General features: G+C 37.0%; 1 protein-coding gene across 2 annotated transcripts; it reads right to left on the bottom strand.

The window, feature by feature from the left end:
• Positions 1 to 477: 477 nt before the first annotated feature.
• Positions 478 to 6718, bottom strand: dph3 (diphthamide biosynthesis 3). Of its 2 annotated transcripts, XM_039743873.1 has the most exons (3): positions 6500 to 6713; positions 2777 to 2851; positions 478 to 908 (listed from the first exon to the last, which is right to left on the bottom strand). In XM_039743873.1, exons 1-3 carry the CDS (start codon positions 6605 to 6607, stop codon positions 840 to 842), a joined length of 252 nt encoding a protein of 83 aa, XP_039599807.1. In that variant the 5' UTR covers positions 6608 to 6713; the 3' UTR covers positions 478 to 839. The 2 variants fall into 2 exon arrangements, with proteins under 2 accessions (XP_039599807.1, XP_039599808.1); XM_039743874.1 differs by lacking the exon at positions 2777 to 2851 and having other exon boundaries at positions 6500 to 6718.
• Between the last annotated feature and the right edge of the window lie 14696 nt (positions 6719 to 21414).

Here is a 21414-nt window from a genome sequence, read left to right as displayed (position 1 = left end):
ATCAAGCAGCCCAGCCCGAAAATTAGGAGGATTTGTCAAAGAGAACCCACTCAGTTTTGGTTGGAGAGCGAAGCAAGCAAGGGTAGACCAACCATGTTATTCCCCATGTCTTTTTTTAACAGTAAAATGTATTCAGACTACTAAAACTAAAAACTAACTGAGAAAAATTGTCTACTTTTTTAAGTTACTTTTTACCCCATCCCTTAACTTTTCAGTAACTGGAGTCAACAGCTTCCTGTAGTTATTGATCAGATGCTCCGAGGGCTATGGAAGAATTTTAACCCAAACGTCTTAAGAACTTCTCTAGGACACTTGTGGTATTGTGACTAAAGCCAAGCAGTTCATGCCTGGTGAACACACTTTATCAGTTTTATTTTTGAACAAACAACATTATGCTATGAATGTCCATAGTGAACTATAAACTCAAATGTAAAGTTATACAATATTTATTTTTAAGAAATAACCAGCAAACAAAGGCAATGTCAAAACAGTTTGAGATTTATTAAAAAAGATAATCTTACAAATTAATTTACTTTATTACTTTCCCCACCCCCAACAATACATCCAATGTACTTATTTGTAGTAGCAGTGAATAAATATCACATGTTAAATAAAAATGCAAGTCTTAGTTATAATCGGACAAGTTAAATTTAAATACATAATTCTGTAGTGACCCAACAAGACCATGACCCATGCATATATGAACTTCAGTCTTAAAGCAGCAAATAAGAAAGGCACCTATCAAATGGCCTCCTCCATTGGCCTGAAATGAAGCAGACTCCACCTCATAAAATATCTGTGCATTCTTTTATATTAAAAAAATCTGATGTTATTATAGGTCAGCTCTTCACCAGCTCCAATTTAGTTGCTTTAGGTGCTTCTATTACTTCCCCAGACATAAAGTCCTCCTGAAAAGAAAGATCAAGAATAAGTTACTTTAAAAAAAAAAAAAAAAAAAAAAAAAATAAACCACAATTTTTTACAATGTCAAAAACTACACTGATATAATTCTTGATAAAGGCCACATATCTGGGACATTATATGCCATTGTTTTAGTGTAAATAATGATCATAAAATCTTGGAAAAATGTCAAGGTATAAAATCCTGACAATTTCAAGACAAGAACTAAGACTTGCCATCTCCTCAAATGTAATACTGACTTGACTGAGTTAAAATGGCAGTTAAAGTGGACCAGTAAATAGTAAAATTATTTACAGGAATGGAATTTTGGAATATGGAACACTAGTAACAGTCTGTCTACATTTCATATTTACTTTACATACAGTCATACAGTCAAGGTGTAACTTTTATGACGATTGTTTTCTATTAAGACTTAAATTGTTAGTCAAGGTAATTTTTGCTGGGTAATTGGTAGGTAATGAAAACCTGCAATAATGGCTATAATTGAAACTGCTATCTACATTACAAACAATATAAAGAAATATTCTAATTTTGAACACATTTTTGAGTGACAACATTTACATTACTCCATCCTACTTCCACAGAATGCATCTTGTAAAGCAGTGGTCCCCAACCTTTTTGACAGCAAGGACCATTTTACTAGAAGCACATTTTTCCAGGGACCAGGGGGATGGGGAATGGGTGAGGATTTGGGGCAGGTTCGTTGGGCAGTTTTATACACAATTTACATTACATTTCTATTAAGTTATTAAGCAGTTCGCATACGTTTTTTTTCTTTTTTTGGCTTATAACAAAGACATATGCATTGCATTTGTCATTCCAACACATTGCACATCACAAACATTAACACTGTTATCATTTTTTCGTGTCTGCCTTTTCTATAGGAGGGTGACAATGAGTTCCAATGGATGTTTTTCAAATGCTGACGAGCAATAAGTATCTGCTGCTGAATGTACTTCGTAGTAACAAGATTTCTATACACATATTGGGAAACTGTCGGGACTATAAAAATACTTTGTTGTAAAACTCTCTCACCTCGGTCTCTCTCCTCTCTCTATCCCACTGCAAAGCCCCGCCCACCAAGTGTTCTGAAAAGTCTGAGTGAGTCTCCATTGCCAGCAGTTCTCTTGTGGCCCTGCTGTCACACGGCTGCGGCCCAGTAGAGGGCCATGGACCGGGGGTTGGTGACCCCTGTTGTAAAGAACTTCTGCTAAATAATAGATATAATCTTTTGTTTAGTTCCTTGTCTACCACACCTCAGATGATTATGTTGCAAATTAAGCAGCAACAAATGAGGCATATCAGATTGTGCATGATACCATTCCTAATTCTAGATATTTACCCCATATCTCTCATTTGTGAGTGCACTAAAAAGCCCACTTCCAAGAATGCCTGCTGATAATGTTTACCAGAGGAAAATTAATTCCAGGAGCAGAGATGCCCTACTAGTACATCAGTGGATTGAATTACACTTTATGGAGTAGGCTATTCCACACGCAGTGAGGTTCTAAAAACACATTTTTAATATTTTTATTTATTATAACACTTCCTGAAGTCTGCTAGTCTGTCCATGTTTCAGTGTTCTCTTTGGTTTACGATTCATAGACCTAATGTTTTTGGTTTCACCTCAGAGATTCATATACCCCACAACTGTATAAACAGAACACAGAAAGCTGTCCAGATAAAACAAACTAAAAAGGAAAATGGGGTGGAAGGGTTCAACAGCTTCAATATCACTCAGAGGATACTCCTATTGTGTTAAAAAAGCAAGCAACCAAATAAATTACAATCAAAGCTGAAGTTATAAAAGTTAGTAATTACTGTAACTGGTTTTAATTTATCCAGTTATTCCTACCTTATCATAGATAACTCTGATTATTAATGAACAACTTGGACATGTGGCAACTTCTTCACCATTTTCAAGATCTTCCTGCATGAATTTGAGAACAACAAGGGTCATGAAATATTTTCTATTAAAAATGAACTGTTACTACCGAATATTCTAAGAGTATGTATCAAATTATTATTAATCTTAGCTTGCAATTCACACAAAACTTAATAAATACACACTTCAGAGATGACAATCCATAGTTGTGCTTATCTGAAAAAGTGCAGATAGTTCAAGTACTGATACGATAACAAAGGTATACATTAAAACAAATTTTATTTAAGGCAATTTTTGACACTTTTCAAAAATTAAACACATTTCTGGCTGTCAATTTTATATATATTTATATATATATATATATATATATATATATATATACACACACATATATACACACTCACCTAAAGGATTATTAGGAACACCTGTTCAATTTCTCATTAATGCAATTATCTAATCAACCAATCACATGGCAGTTGCTTCAATGCATTTAGGGGTGTGGTCCTGGTCAAGACAATCTCCTGAACTCCAAACTGAATGTCAAAATGGGAAAGAAAGGTGATTTAAGCAATTTTGAGCGTGGCATGGTTATTGGTGCCAGACGGGCCGGTCTGAGTATTTCACAATCTGCACAGTTACTGTGATTTTCATGCACAACCATTTCTAGGGTTTACAAAGAATGGTGTGAAAAGGGAAAAACATCCAGTATGCGGCAGTCCTGTGGGCGAAAATGCCTTGTTGATGCTAGAGGCCAGAGGAGAATGGGCCGACTGATTCAAGCTGATAGAAGAGCAACTTTGACTGAAATAACCACTTGTTACACCCGAGATATGCAGCAAACCATTTGTGAAGCCACAACACGCACAACCTTGAGGCTCATGGGCTACAACAGCAGAACACCCCACCAGGTACCACTCATCTCCACTACAAATAGGAAAAAGAGGCTACAATTTGCACGAGTTCACCAAAATTGGACAGTTGAAGACTGGATGTTGCCTGGTCTGATGAGTCTCGATTTCTGTTGAGACATTCAAATGGTAGAGTCAGAATTTGGCGTAAACAGAATGAGAACATGGATCCATCATGCCTTGTTACCACTGTGCAGGCTGGTGGTGGTGGTGTAATGGTGTGGGGGATGTTTTCTTGGCACACTTTAGGCCCCTTAGTGCCAATTGGGCATCGTTTAAATGTCACGGGCTACCTGAGCATTGTTTCTGACCATGTCCATCCCTTCATGACCACCATGTACCCATCCTCTGATGGCTACTTCCAGCAGGATAATGCACCATGTCACAAAGCTCGAATCATTTCAAATTGGTTTCTTGAACATGACAATGAGTTCACTGTACTAAATGGCCCCCACAGTCACCAGATCTCAACCCAATAGAGCATCTTTGGGATGTGGTGGAACGGGAGCTTCGTGCCCTGGATGTGCATCCCACAAATCTCCATCAACTGCAAGATGCTATCCTATCAATATGGGCCAACATTTCGAAAGAATGCTTTCAGCACCTTGTTGAATCAATGCCACATAGAATTAAGGCGAAAGGGGGTCAAACACTGTATTAGTATGGTGTTCCTAATAATCCTTTAGGTGAGTGTATATATCACTCTAATTAAATATTAATGTTTTAATGATAATGTGTTTGAATTTTATATTTTCTAATATTAAAATCTAGGTTTAAAGCTATTTATTTTGATTATTAACTGCAATGAGCACCATTTGCTTTATATGTAGGAACCTGAAAGTTCTGTGTATCTTACTGGGTCAGCAGTCATTGGGTACAAATTTCCTATATGTGGGACAGCATCGCCAAAAACTGACACAGGATTTAGAAGAAATTGCCAAAAAGAAAAAAACCACAGTGTGGTGCCAACATCATTATCATCATCAGACCTAGCTTAGTAGATCCAGGTAAAATGCTATAAACCACTACTTCATATTAAGCTAGGTTTAATAAAGCAGTTTTTCTAAGTCCTGTCAAAAGATGGAGCCTATATATATTTGAGCCAAAAGGTTTGTCTGGAAGGGCATTTTTGCTGAACCTGGTATTAGAAAATTAATTTCTTGCACTAGGGACAGTCGCTGCTAAAGCTGCCCTTGCTTCTCTCTCTGGAAGTCTTCCTTTTTCAGTGTAATCCGCTTCGGGTTGACAGACATTTGGCTCTTACGTACAATGATAAATGAAAGCAAAAATACAGCTGGTCTGAGCATGGATGGCCCCTGGTCCTTGCCACAACCCTAATCCTTAGCCTTATTCCTTAATGGAGTTGGTGCTGTGCTGTTCCCTTGCTTGCTGGTCCTGATTGGCTCCTTTATATTTTTGTTGTTGCTCTCAGTTTAAGGTAGCAAGGTTAGGTTTACTGTAGTATGGGGTGATAGGGTAGAGGGTGGATGCTGAGCATTTTATTTCATCTTTTTGTAATTCTTGTCAGAACATTATGTTATGTTCCTCTTTAAAGTATTGGCTCAGTACTTCAATAAAAAGTGTAGAAAATAGATTTGTGAAGCAGAATCTGAAGGTGTAATGAATGACTTGGCTCAAGAAGTTTGGTTATAATTCAAAGAAGTAATTTCTTACTTAGTTTTTACGTAACAATAAAGATACAAATTATAAATAAATCATCAAAAATATACGTGAGTTTGAAAGTTCATTTTTTGGCTCCACATTTGGATTTTTTTCTCTGAACATCTTGGAGCAGGGAGTGTAGAGCAGCAGGGTGAGAAGGATGTCAGGTACAGAGAGAGAGAAGATATCAGTATGATGGCAGACTACTGCTGGGAGAATCACAGAGACACACCAGAAAAAGAAAAACAGTGACAAAAACTTGAAGAGTGATATGTAAGGCAATGTATATGTTGACTTTAATTATAATTATTAGTCTGCTATACAAATGTTTTAAAATATTACGTTAATATTTGTGTTAAATTGAATTAGTACAACATCGTATACATGAATAAACGGAGTAATTTGTTCAAAGTTCTTTTTAATTTTGTGCTTAAATGTGTGATAATGGAAACACATTATCTTCATGAATGCAACTAATTTTAACTATTCAGAATTAAAATAGTTTCTGTCAATTTAACTTTGCAGACTCGTGTAATAGTAAACACTGCCTTATTTTTCTTTGCAACTGGCGCTCCACCCAGGGCTTCTTCCCGCCTTGTGACCACCAGTGTAAGACACTGACCCTACGTCCCCAAACTAATGGATGATTGCAGAATTAATTCGAGACTAAAGTATCACACTAGTTGGGCATTTCCGTACACTGGTGGTTCTGACATCGAGCGCCCGCGGTTCCTGTTGTTGTCTGCTGGCAGTTTAACGTCACTCTGTGGAACTGAATCGGCAAACCGGGGTTCACACTAACGAGTCTCGGGCACGTATGTGACTGGACATAAATTTTCCACCCACAATCTTTCTCCCCTTATGGATTGATCTTGGATACACACGATTCCCCCCCCCCATTATATTTGAAACTTTTCAGCACATGGTGTGTAAAGAAACGAACTTAATGTTATTTACAGTTTAGTCACTTATATATAGTCTTTCTTTTGATCAAAACACGAAACAAAACAGCTGGTAACAGATTTGTCCAAGTAAACTTTTCTTTAAGCTGTGTTAAATCGAAGAGATTCTTCAAGATACCTCATGTACACCAGAAACGTTACATGATTAATACGCGATTTACCTTCGTTACCGCGAACCGATCTCCACACGGACAGGGATAATAATACGTTTCAGTCTCTTCATCATACTCAAAGTCTTCAATTTCTACTTCGTCATGATATACTGCCATTTTCAAAAGTAGAAACCCACAAATACATTAATAAACCGCACGTCCTTAGCGCGTGCCTGACAAACACCGGCACACGTGATACACTAGGTAACCTTTCAACTCGGCGGCGCATTGCATTCTGGGATCGGTAACTGCTTCCGTCACCGGAGTTACTTGGTCTGTTGTGCAGTGCGTGTGCTACATCACAGAGTGGCGCTACAGGCACACATAAGGAACTGTCGCGCTGTGTGCAAGGAGACGTACAGCACCTCCGTCAGTCTTTTTCTAACCGCCTAGTTCTTAACAGGGTCGCGGGGGTCGGCTGGAGCCCCCCTCCGTTAATAGAGGGCGCAAGGCCGAGTATTTTAGATTATAAACCGTTTTTTTTATTAGTAAGAGTCGAATTGGGCATATTCAGAAAGTTGATGGAAGCATAATAATAAGCGATTCGTTAATCTTTCCAGCAAATCGAGTAAATAACTTATACTTGTAATGCATTCGTGCATAAGTTTAATTAAACGAAATTATCACTTATTCTTTTTCAGAAATTCTTTCATAGTCAATAAGTACTGTTACAGCTTCACACTATAAATAGTAAATAATGGGACAGTATTTTCTTTTGCGGTATTTTCGCATTGTTAGAAAGAAAGACCAACATTCCACCTGGTAAAATAGAACAATACAGCGAGAAAACACAAAAATTACATTAATTTTTAAAAGCTATTTGTCATTGTATTTTATTAATTAATTTTCCAATATTCACTCATTCCATTGCAACTTATACCATGTTCATATTATAGTGAAATTTTTATTTGCATGCCTCCTCAGAACAGCTGACAATAATAGAGTAAACATCTTGAGTGTGGGAAAGGTGCTACATAAGTAAAATGTATTATAGTTACAAACACAAAAAAACACAAACAGAATGCAACATACTTAAGGTATTATTAAGGCCCAACAATCCCAGGATGTCGAAACTGAAAAGTCACCAACACCCATGCAAACACATAGAATCACACATTTTGAGCACATACAGTATATCAATAATAAATCAGATACAGACACTGACATACAAATCATCATTTTGCTTTATTTATTTTAGCTGAAAATGTCCGTTATTGAATAGTTTTTAGCAAAACAGTTATTATTCTCTCCTAATTTTTTTTTTCTTCTCTGCCACTGGGCTCTCGCTTTTGAATGACCATCCATTTTGACTTTTTCTCTTTTTGTGTCACAGTAACACACAAAATGTATGATCTCATAAAAATTACATATTAGACACCTGCTGTGATTGTGTTCTATCCACTCATAGTTTTTTGAAAAAAGCTTTTTGTTAAAGTTTAATTGATAGGTTTTTACAGTCTGGAGGACTGAATTGGGGTAGGGATGTGTGATGCATAGCAGGGAGTGCTAGTTGCTGAAAACTTGGACTTTTCTTGTTATTATGTGCTTTTTTCATGCATATGCCAAGGTCCCTTTGCAATAAGGACCCTGATGGTAGATCTGGCCTTGAACATGTTGCATATACAGTGCCTGTAAAAAGTATTCACTCTTTGGAAGTTTTCACTTTTTATTATTATACAAAATTGACTCATAGTTTCTTTAATTTGGACGTTTTGATACTGATCAATAGAAAAAGACTATGATTTCAAAAGAAAAATGTATCTCTGCAAATTGGTCTAAATAAGTTATAAATATAAAACACAATATAATCGATAGCACAAATATTCACTCCATTTTATATGCAAAGCCTAAATTATCAGTGGTGCAGCCAACTGGTTTTAGAAGACACATAATTGGTCAAATCGAGATTGCTTGTCTTAGGTTTCAGTTGATTATAATAATAATGCACCTGAATCTGGAAGATCCAACTTATGATGAATCAGTGTCCTGGCCTAAAATACATGATGAGCACAAAAAGGACACTCAAAGTAAACCTGTGAAAAGGTCATTGAAAAGCACAAGTCAAGGGATGGAGACAAGAAAATATTCAAGTCACTGGGAGTACAGTTAAATCAGTCATAAGGAAATGGAAAGAGTATGGCGCAGCTGTGAATCTGCCTAAAGCAGGCCATCCACAAAAACTGAGTGATCATGGAAGGGAGGCCACCAAGAGGTCTATGAAAGCTCTGAAGAAGTTTCAAGCTTAGATAGGTTATATAATAGAGTTTTGCTTTGGTGAATCACCAGTAGCAGCTTGTTTGGAGAGTGAGAGAGAGAAAGTCATTTATAAAAAAACATTCATGACATCTTGGCAGAAGCCACATGGAAGACTCAAAAGTCTGCTTTAAATAGGTTCTGTTGTCTGATAAAACCAAAGTTGAGCTTTTTTTATCTGATTAAATACTATGTTTTTCATTAGCAAAAGCTTTCACTTTATCAAAAGCACACCACTCCAACATCATGGCAGCATCTTGCTGCAGGAGATGTGAGAGATTTCTGTTACACCATCCAGCTGGGATGGCAGAAATTTGTAGAGATCTATACATATCTATATATTAAATAACTTTACATTTAATCACTTTTTCTGTTGTGGTCTGGACATGGTGAACAACAAATAACCCAAATGTGCTTGCTGCAATAAACCAGTATATATATATATGAATGAAGGATAATAAAAACACAAAACATATAATTGCAATTACAATTGTGTAGATGTGTAGATTAAGTTTTTCTCTACCCTGATCTTCTGATCTTTCAATTCATGTGGTTAAGATTGATACATTCTTTAGTTATTAAGTTTATAGTCCCTGCAATACAAAGGTAGCATTAATTTGCACTTTCTAACTGGATTTATTAAGAATCTTGTAACAGCTAGATCTTGTCCTCCACAATGTTATTACCTTACAGTTGCAGTGGCACCAATACAATACATACATTAGCTGACTTTGTTCTAACTATTAAGTTGGAATTAATAGTTCTCAGAAATAAAGTTGGTGCTCTTATGGCCATGTAGGCAAAGCTTTGTTCCTTTCCTGATTGGCTTTCTCTGGCATGTGGAAAGATCTTCAAGCATGCATTTTTGTTGAAGAGGTCTTCTACTTCTCTGTATTGATTGCACTTGGTGTTGGTTCAGTTGTAAAAGTTGGACTTTGGTATTGGCACCAGCTTTCAGATCTAAGTACTGACACCAAAACGGTTCCAAATCAAATAATGGATAATGCCAAACCTCTCGTCCAACTCTGGCCTCCCTGGTGCAATGCACAGTTGCTAACATTCCTTGTGCGCCACACTACGCAGCATTGTAGCCATGAAATCCTGATCTTGTTGAAGCAATGGGGTGGGGATCCCCATAAAATTCTGATTGCATTGTAGTGTGTAGTTTTCTTTTGTGAAGTCTACGAAATGGACATTTTTCTACAACTACAATAACAAGTGTCAAAGATATGGGTCACAGAAGGGGACTGAGAGGAAACTTAACATTTACTTCAGGTACCAAAAATCCCAAACTGCTGGCATCATACAGCTTTAAAAATTGTTTTCATTCTGTAGTTTTCCTCCACCAGTATACTGTGCAACCCTAGTCACACCTTCAGGTTGTGGGCAGTACTGCAGTTTTCTCTTTGAGGTTTTTACATACAGTGTTCTTGATTGCTGTCAGTCAGCTCCCATTGTTAGCAAAGTGAATGTGTGGCTTTTACATACGATCCCTCTCTTGCTTGTGCATTTGCTTTCTTCAGCAAGATTTTGGACTTTTTGCCCCTCGTCCATTTCCACTACAGAATAGTCTTCCATACTTCAAGTCCTGCACTAGGTTGCCCTTTGAAGTAAAAGGGATTATTCCAACCATTGTTACTGCTACATCTTATAGGCTATGGGTATCAGCTACAGAGAACTGTAGTTATGGCCAGGTTGAGAGCAGTGAGCTTGATGTAAGAGCAAAGATTTGGGGTATGCAAGAGTTTTTAAAGGAAGGAGAAGTCTTGCCATTGGTTTCTTGGGTGTACATAAGCCCATCCTTTTTATTTGATTATTAGAGCAAAGTATTATCTATCAAAGTTGACAATTGTTGAGTTATGGCTTTTTGTTTGGGCTTGGGTATTTATGTAGATTTTGTCTTGAAGAACCATCTTTAGGATATAATTTAGTTTCTGATTGATCATTTTATTAGATTAGGCACAGAGGCTTCATTTCAAAGAGAGGACGATCAAGAAGAAACTGATGTTAAGAGTGTCTGGGAGTGGCTTTTAAAGCCAAGGACTAGTTTTCCAGAAAAAGCAAAATGGATATTGCCAGTCTATCCTACAGTGCCTAGGGATGCTTCTCTGCAGCAGACCCAGGAAGGCTTGTGAGGATAGAGGGCAAAATAAATGCAGCAAAATACAGTGAAATCCTGGAGGAAAACCTGATACAGTGTGCAGGAAGGATAAAAGATGACTTCAGGATTCTGACCATAAAAAGCTGTTTCAGGCGGCATCTGTGCAATGTCTGTTCTCTTTTATCCATTTTAACTTTTTCTTTTTTTTTGCCAGGTTCAATTATGACTTATTCTTTGAAACTCAGCTTTTAACGACAATATCACAGAATCATCTTTTTTCTGTTGCAGATGACACTGATATTTGACATGTGTTTATGGGAGAAACCAACTGAGGAACTATAAGACATTTGTTTCTCAAACTACAGATTTTGATGTGCTTATCCTCTTATGTAGTTGTGCATCTGAGCCTTCCCCTTCTTTTTCCATCCAGGTTAGATTCCATTTGATTTGTTCTTTCAAGACAGTATTTGTCAACTTTGCAGTTTCTTGGCAATCTGTCGTGTGAAATAACCTTCATTAAGCAAAAATAAGTAAATAAATAACAACAGACTCACATGTTTTTTATAAAGCTTTTTCATTTTGGCTATTTTTGATCCTAGAACTCAAATTTAGGAATTCCAGTATTGTGCAACTCAACAGAAGAACTGAAATCCCTTTAGTCACAGATCCAGCGGCTTCTTGTCGAACAAAAGCATCTCAGGGATCAGAAAGCTTGCCTCTTAGAGATTTTATCATTGTCTAAGACTGAATTAGTTACTGCTCCATGCCATGCAGTTTATACATGGAATGAGTCAGTTTCACTCCAACTTCTGCTCTAGACAATGATTATGATGGGTTCTGGGATCTTCAACAACCCAAGCGGAGGCCCAGGCCCAGGTTACCTCTGCTTTTTCAAGCAAACATCACCATTCACAACCAGTTCAACACTCTCTGCCCCCATGGTTTTTCTACAGAAAGTGGTGATGTGGTTGTTATGGGGGACTCAATTATGTGCCACCTGTACTTTTGGTTAACCTAACCATATAAGTTTTGTTTTCCTGATGTATGAGTTAAAATGTGGAAGGAAGCACTTGAGAAGCACAAGGGCAGGACTGTTGGGACAACTGTATTGCACACCAGCGTCAACAACATTCAACTTCAACAATTGGAACTCCAGAAGATTGACTTTGCATCCTTTATTCAGGCCATGAAGGAGAGTAGCCCAGCTGTGAAAATTGTTGTATCAGATTCACTTCCTATGCTGTGCAATATGGATGAAGCCTACAGCCAACTCCTGGTCCTAAACACCTGAATTAGAGCCTTCTGTGAGAGGCAAAACATTGGATTCATGGGTAACTGGGTTCTCTTTTGAGAGAGGCTGGTATTTTACATACGTGATGGCCTGAATCCGAATAGATTCGCCACTCAGGCCCTCTCCGACATTATCTCAAAAGTAATTTGTTGTTATTGACTATGGAGTTTTAGTGTTAATGATAACTATAAAACTGTGTTAAAATGTGAAAATTCTGCAGTGGGATCACCTATAGATGTCCACTGTATTACCACTATAACAACAGGCCATAATTTAAGTAAAAAGTCCAGACAAAGCAGTTTTAATGCATATAACTTAATTACCATTTCAAGCTGCCCTGATACTCCAATACAGCTGTGCTCTTCTGAGACCTTAAATGTGGCTTTACTAAATATTAGAGTATTAACCTGTAAGATATTTTACTTTTACGATCTTATAACTCAGGGGTGACGAACTCCTGGGGCCTCATGTGTAACGACGTGGATAGAACTCACACTATAACATGGCGTAAGCACAAAAGTGGGAATGTGCGTATGTACAGAAAAATCCAGATGCATAAATCTGTGCATACGCAAACTTCCACGTTCTTCCGCTACATAAATCCCGGTCAGCGTGAACAGTAACGCACATGTAAGTGCCTGCTGTTCCGCCCCAACTCCTCCCAGAATTATGCCTCTTTGAATATGCAAATCAATATAAATAGCCCTTAAGCTCAGCCTTCTGTGAAAAGACAATGAGAACAGCATGGAGAAAAATAGAAGAATTTCAGCGAATACCAAGTGGAGGCAAGGAAAAACATACTATTTGTTGGTTTAAAGAGTGATATAATGAAGTTGTGCGACTTTGTGAACGTAAGCTTTCCAGTTCCTCCGACACTCTGTCACTCGAAAGCTTACGTTCACAAAGTCGCACAGTGCCCGAAATAAAAAAGAAGTTGTCACATATCAAAGTCGCCGTGAAAAGGGGAGTCGTAGCCCACCGTCTGAGTGTAATATGAAAGCTTATTAGGGTACAGACAAAAAAAAATAGGCACACAGTGGGGAAAAAAGCATGAAATGTCAACTTTAATCTCGAAATTTCCACTTTAATCACGTAGTTTATTTTGTCATTAAAGTAGAACATCATAAACTTCATCTTAAAATCATTTAATTTACAAGTTTCTCAAATCCCATCATAACTAAAGTAGCACGTTAAATGCTTTGTTTTGTATTTGATCTTCTATGTGCTCTATGTGTGTGAATCACTACGTGCTTCCGGGCTTTCTCTTCCTCCGACAGGACACAGAATCAATTACATTCGTGATATTACAGTTCTCTGAATAATTAAATTACCGAGATGTATACGTGATATCATTTTCATGATGATAGGAGTTAAATCATGTTATTAAACATGGGAACACGGTGGCAAAGTCATTGTTCATGTCTCACGCAAGATGCTTGCTGCACCATGCGCAACCTTCGATGAAATACTTTATTATAGCAGTACTGTCTCTTTCAACCATACTGACCCCTAATTCCTGTCCTTACTTTTCTTTCTCCAAATACCCAATCGCCACACAATCAGCTCTGTAATACATGTTAAGCCATCTGTAAGCTTAGAACGGTGATTATTCAAAACCTTTAAGGAACGTTGAAATATCTTCATAGTAGGTGTTTAATTATTCTATCCATCTATCTTTTCAGTGTCGCACCAGCACCAGCAAGAATACAGCGTGAGGCAGGAACAATCAGTGAACGGAGCACCAGTGCCTTGCTAGCGCAGCAACACCGTGTCCTCACATGTTTAATTATTAACAATATAGATGATTTAAATGAAGTTAAAGTTTTATCTCTATAATATAATAAACATATTTTGCTGCATTTCATCTTAAAAATGATATCGTCATCATATGTAAATATGTGCTTTATAAAATGGCTCAGGTTGTGCAATATTATAACTGTAGTGCAAGTTTACAGTGAGGTGATTGTACTACTGTAATATGTACAAACAGTTCTACAAGGAGCACTTGATGGACTGATTGAGTGCGTTTAGAGCTCTTGGGATAAAACTGTTTCTGAACTGCAATGTCTGTACAGGAAAGGCTTTGAAACATTTGCCTTATGAGAGCAGTTCAGCAGACAGCATGGCTGAGGCAGCGTGTGCTTGATGCTGTATACCGATAATTCTCTTTCTCAGCTTCTGTAGATCTTTGATTCCCCACTCAGATACAGTGATATAAATACTCTGAGTGGTGCAGTGAGAGTAATATGGAAAAAGATGATCCGCTGTGTCAACCCCTAACGGGAGCAGCTGAAAGAAGATGAAGAAGAAGGTGCAGTGAGAGTAACACCACTAAAGCAGCTATTGTATTTAGAATAGTTTGACCATTCCATGGACCATTATATTTTTACTGGTTAATTACAATCAGATGCATTAAACTAATAAACAATATGTGGTTAATTTCAGAGTATTTATAAAGCCACATCAGGGATGTGGATCTGAAAAAGAAAGGGTAACCAAACAGGAACACTAGCACTGCTGTGATGCTGGGTGCCGCCAGTCTGGCAAAACCAAGTGGAGAACTTACATACGCCAGGGTATGAGGTACTGTGGAAATATGCAACTTTAGGTTTTATACATCGTGATTTGAGCGTGGAAAGTTTCGTACGCAACATTTTTGTGCATACGCACCATTTATACATGAGCCCCCAGGCCTCGAGTGCCGCAGTGGCTGCAGGTTTTCATTCTTACCATCTTCTAAATTAGTGACCAGTTTTTGCTGCTGATTGCTTCTTTTAATTAACTTGACTCTGGCCCCATAGTTTTTTCTTTTTCTTTAATTAGCAGCCAAACAATAATGAGACACAAAACAAGCGACCACATGACCAGCTCTCCTGTGGCGAAATGTGTGATGTGGCAGAATGAGAGCAGCAACGAGCCATGGAATTAAATAACGTGTTTTTTTAACAGCAAGAATTGGCTTCTCATTAAGAAAGTGATTGGAGTGAAATTTGTTGGAGTTTGAAGCCCCAGTTTAGCTGGTAATTTGTTAGCTCATTTCACATCTCATTTCTGCTTGCTGTCATTTAATGAAGAAAGTAATCAATTCAGAGGTCTGAACTCGTCTAACAGGGTTATTAAAGTGATGGGGAAAAAGTTAATTAGCAGTGAAAACTGGTCACTGATTAGGAAAAGGGTTAGCATGAAAACCTGTAGCCACTGCGGCACTCCAGGCCTGGAGTTTGCCACCCCTGTTATAAATGATAGAAAAATGAGCTTTCATAAATTGAGTGAAACATGGCTCAGCAGCATTGGCACAACAATATAAATTGAAACAGCATCACTGAACTGCAATTTTGATCATTCTGTTCGCCAAGGTAGGGAAGGTGACAGTTTAGTGAGTATTTTTCTCAAGCTGATTGAACTGTAAAAATACCAATTTTAGTACATTTGCGTCTTTCAAGTATCTTGCTATAGTAATTTAAGGAATATCACAGACAACCCTAATTTATAGACCTCCAAAGTATAATGTGTCTTTTATTGTGGAATTTTCAGACTTAGTATCTATAAAATTAACTAACTATGATAGGTTCCTAATTGTAGGCAAGTTATGTTTTCATATGGATAACCAGTGTGATCATAAAGCAAGACAATGAATTAATTTACTGCACCCTTTTGATCTTAGCCAGTATGCCAGCCAGCCTACCCATAAGGAAGGACACATGCTGGATTTAGTTTTTGCAAAAGGACTAAAAATTGAAGTGAGGCAGGTTGTGGATATTGCTGACCATTTCTGCATTTTATTTGATGTAAAAATACCATAACTAGCACTAAAGAGAAGCGTATTGTTAAAAAAAAAACTTTTTCAGTGCATCAGCAGCCTTTAGGTTTTCCAATATTCTGAATAGCCAGTCCAAATGTACTGCTTGCTCAAATACAGCTGGCAGTGTAACCAGTAAAGCAGAAAATTTAAATTGGTAAGGTGTGGGCTACACACATATTTAAATAATCATCCAGCACTAAAATACCTTGGAAGACTCACAGATTGTCTGAATTTATGAAAAAATGCAGCAAAGCTTAGTATAAGTGGAGGAAGACTAGACTAACAGCCCACTATGAAATATTGAAGGCGCATAATCGAATATAACAAAGCAGTCTGCCTTGAGAGGCAGTTCTGTTTTTCTATTATAAATGACAATGCTGGAAATTCTGCACTAGTTAAAGTAGTGAATGACTTGCTGGTTAATGCAGACACAGGCAACGTATCTATGCCTGTTCTGCTAGAACCTTAGACCACAGTATTGTTATGAATTGCCTTAGACAGTTTGGTTTCATGCTGTGGAGATTAAAAAGTGATGCAGTATTTCAATTGGTTTGCATATGGTATTTATATATTGGAGAAGGATAATGATAGAGTGCTATGTCAAGAGGTCTGGAGGTGCATGACAAAGAAAGGAGTACTAGAGACATATGTGAAGATTGACCAGGGTATGTATGAGAGAGTGAGGATTTGGGATAAAAGCAGTATTGGGGTAACAGAAAAGATCCAAGTTAGAGTAGGTCTGTACCAGGGATCTGATTTACATCCTTATCTCTTTGATCTGGTTTTGGATGTGTGGAGTCATGGGATAAAAGACCAATCCCCCAGTGAATGCTTTTTGCTGATGACATTGTGTTGTGAAATACCAGAAAAGAGGATGTGGAGAAGTTGTAAGAAAGGGGAATGGCTTTGGAAGATAGAGGATTTAAGATAACTATGTAAAAGACAGAATATATGAGGTTTAATGATGATCAGAATTCAGAAGATAGCCTTTTAAAAGAGTTAATACATTTAAATATCTAGGATTAGTGGTAAAATTAGATGCTGAGATAATCCATAGAGTGCAGTGTGGATGGAACAACTGGAAGAAGGTATCAGGAGTATTGTGTGATCAAAGCATTAAAACAAAGGTTAAAGGTAAGGGTTTTAAGACAGTGGTGAGACCAGCAATGATGTATCAAACTGAGACATGGGCAGTAAAGGGAGCACAGGAGAAGAATTTAGATGTGTCAGAATGAGTATGCTGAGGTGGATATGTGGAGTTACAAAAAAGATAAGATAGAATAAGATAGAATAAAAATGAAACAATCAGAGGTACAACAAAGTGAGAGAGATATCTAAGTCCTGTAAAGTAATAAGTGGTATGGACATGTAATGAGGACAGAAGATGTAAAGTAAAGAATTAAAGAATTTTAGTGTAATCATTGACTCTGACCTAAACTTTAAATCGTGCATTAACCAGATTACTATGACTGTATTTTTCCATTTAAGGAACATTGCAAAATTTACACCTGTCATTACATTTACAAGATACTGAGAAATTCATTAATACTTTTGTTTTAAGTTGACTCAAATGGCTGTAATGCACTCTTAACAGGACTACCTAAGACAGATATCAATCAGTTGCAGTTAGTTCAGAATGCAGCATAAGGAGCCCTGGCTGTTCACAAGACTCACTGCACCAAATTCTGTAGAACAAAGCCTGGAAACATTGAGGAATAATTAAAGTACATTTATGTTGTATAAAATTCCCAGTGGGGGCTTTATTTTGGCCTTAAAACACCCACAGATTTTGTTTTTGGTGGCATTAAGTGTGAATTGACTGCCCTGGCAACTTTGATCCAGCAGGTAAACCTCACCTCTTTGTCTTATCATTATTGATGATCTCCCCTGTGATGGTGGTGTCATCAGAAAATGTAATGATAAAGCTGGAGCTGTGTCACTGAATAAAGGAAAGTGACACTGAAGATGTCAACTAATTGGTTGTTACATGTTTTTAAAATACACCCTGAAATTCTATTCAGTCCGGCTCCCCAGTGTATTTGCAATATTTGTGGGACAGGTGACATGCTGATGATGTTTATGATAAATATTCTTTAATTTTGCTTGTTGATGTCCCTTTGGACGTAAAAAAATGATATTCTGTAACAGTGTTGTACAGATCACTCAGCACATTGTTCATGTTTGCTTGTACAGTAATATAACAGCAATCAGAAACATGCAGGAGAACTCCACTGGAAGATAAAATAGGTGACATTTGGTCAATAAATATCACCCAAAACCGTTGAGCAGTTTTTAGAGACGGTTTTAACATTTGCGCATCAATCATTGCTCACCATGGATAGATGGAGACCAAACATGTGTAAGAATGCTTTTATAGCCCTTTCCAGCCTTAACAGTACAACAAATATTCTTTTGAGGTGCTCATAAATCTCATTTGATCAGGCTGTGTGGTGCTTCAATAGATCTCTATTGTGAAGAGTGGGAAATCAAAACTGTAAGGTGATATTACAAGGCAGGAGACCTGGAACATCTGACTCCCTATAGCTGCACATGCTATATACTAAGATGGTATGTTCAATAAAGATTTGACAATGTGGAACTTAATTTGTGTTGTTCATTTATTTAGATTGCTTTTATCTCTTATGATTACACAGATGAAGATACATTCACATTTAAATAACTATTTATGTGCAAATCCAAAAAAAAGGCTTCATAGACTTTTCATCACAACTGTACTGCATATATTTGGAAGAATTTAGTTTTGGAAAAGTTGGAGTTCACAAGAATTTGAAGGAAGCAGCTTCCCTTCTTCATGTAATAAGCATTCTACCAGAGTTGCCAATTAATATAACACACACATTTCTAGAAATGTGGGAGGAAAAATTATTCCCAGGAAAATGAAAAGTATCTCAGGCATGAGAAACATGAGGAAAACAACACATTAACAGTAACTGGATCAGGAATCAAGCTTGAGTTGCAGGTGCTGCGATGCTTCAGCAGTAACAATCTATGTATCGTTTTGTTTTCTACAATGAACGCAAACTGGGAAGCAGGAAGACTTTAATAAATTGCTTTACCATTCTGAAATACAGTATCCCCAATAGAATCAAACAAAGAATTTCAACGATTTGGAGCACATACCTACAACTGTCTGTCAAAATGTCTAAATCAACCTACAGAATACTATTAGATTGTGTAGGTTAATTAATTTACTATAGGCAAAGCATGTTGGAGAACCACCTTGCTTTATTATGAATCCTTATTTTTGTGTTTCTCTTTGGGTTTTATATATGGTGATTCCTTTGGTATTATGTACCAGTGAGAGTACTTTGATTTCTGTATGTTTGGAAATTTTGTGAACACTTGTTTTCAGCCAATTCTCTTGTTGACATTTCATATTATGCTTTTTTAGGGCACTGAATCATATTTTTACAATTATTTGTATTTTTTAAATTGTTTTCAGTTCTTAAGTATTAAATTCCACCATTTTCATCACCAATTTGTTTTTCTGGGATGTTGCCATTTTCATGCAACATTGGTTGCTATGGAGAGGAGTCTCAAATGTGACCTTGATTGATGTGTCACTATAAATCTTGTTGTCTTAGATACACCATCATCTGAATTTGCGGGTATTCTGAAAAAGCAATGATTCATGCATGTGTTATTTAGTGATTGATAGCTTTCCTAATTCCTGGCTTTCGCTTCTGAATTTTGATACAATGTTGTTTAGGTGTACAGTAGGACTGACTTTGGATTTCAGATTCTGCCATATTTCCCATTAACTCTGGTAGGTTTTCCTTTTGCGAGGTTTAACAGACGTGATAAGCGGGCTGCTACTGAAGAATTTCAAACATTTCTTTCTACAAGTATTGGGAGAGCAATCAGATCAGATCTTTGTTCTGTGAAAGGAAGGGGAGACGCTGCCCATTTGTGACACCAAATAAAAGGTAAAAAGAGGAAAAAATGTAGTAAACAGGAATAAAGAGAAACAACGATAAATTACTGTTAAAATTGAGGAAAAAAATACATAAGCATCTTAGAAGAGAAAGACAATTCTACTGCTTCGCATTGGAATTTGCTAGTAAAATCAAGCAGATTCTAGCAGGAAGCAAAACAGGAAAAAACTAAAAAATATTTTAGTTTTAATTGTAAAAAAAAAAAAGAAAGAAAGAGAAAGTGTAGGTTTACTATCCTGGTTTTGATCTCAGTGTTCCTAAGTTTAGGATTAGGGCAGGGGAAAGTAGCGTTAGGCTTAGGGTTAGGACTTTTTTTGTAAATTTTACATCTTAACCTCTGTTGCTTATCTTAGTAAAGTATCAAATAGGAAATTGTATATATATTTTTGTATCTTTTATTAAATTTAGTAAAAGCAAGTAACATTCCATAAAAACTTAACAAAACTAAATTCAAACCAACTCCCACTCATGAGAAAGAGAGGAAGACCAACAGCCCGAGTAAAACATTTGAGAGTAGTAAAGAGAGAAAGGAGAATTTTCCCCAAATATCAATACTTATTCTAAAATATTATTGATTAGGTCCTGCCAGGTTTTAAAAAAGAGATCCGCTAAGTGAGAATTTTATTTTTTTCCAATTTCAAATGGTATATAACATCAGTTACCCACTCATTTAAAAGAGGTGAGTTAGGATTCTTCCAGATGAGCAAGATAAGTCTACGTGCCAATAGTGAAGTAAAGACAGTTACGGTTTGTTTGTCCTTCTCCACTTTAAGCCCATCTGGGAGTACACCAAACACAGCAGTTAATGGATTAGGAGGGATTGTGACACCAAGGCTGTCTGATAAGCATTTAAAAATGTTCATTCAAAATTATGTTCATTTGGTGCATGCCCAAAACCAGTGAGGCTGGAGTTCAATTGCAACATTCGCAGGTTGGCTTTTGCCTTATTATTATATCAGTCAGCTGGGTTGTGTTCTCCATCTCATACGTCTTCCTTGCAATCCTAAATATTTCCCTTTGCTGTTTTGGTCAATCCTCTATGCTGTTTTTTTTAAACATGTATAGTAAAATGAGTGTCATATGAGTAGGACCCTGACTTGTTCATCTTTATGTAAACTATCCACTCCACCTAAATTGAAACCGCTTTGGCCCTTCTTATCAAAACTGAGTTGAATGGATGCCTTTAAAACATGTTTTGAAGCAAAAAGAAAGACACATCTCTAAGAACATTTAAATAAACAAATATCTTAAAGGACATTGTCTTCTGTAAATTGTTTAACTCAGTTTTTTGGTGATATTTCTAAAATCGTCCTTTATGAATGGCTTCTCCGCTGAATTACAAAGTCCTTCACATGTATTTGTAATATCAGTCTGGGTAGAGGACAGTGTAGAATGTAGAACCGAGACAGGCTTTTACTTATGGCAAAATAATTACCCAATAATCTCCATACTAAATGTTTGTAATGTATGTTTTAACATTTTTGTAGCTGCTATTGGTGGTACTGTTGCTCTAGCAAGGTA

The sequence above is a fragment of the Polypterus senegalus genome, chromosome 2, assembly GCF_016835505.1.
Source record: "Polypterus senegalus isolate Bchr_013 chromosome 2, ASM1683550v1, whole genome shotgun sequence".
NCBI lineage: Eukaryota > Metazoa > Chordata > Cladistia > Polypteriformes > Polypteridae > Polypterus > Polypterus senegalus.
Note: the sequence above shows the minus strand (reverse complement) of the source record. Positions and strands in the feature narration are given on the sequence as shown.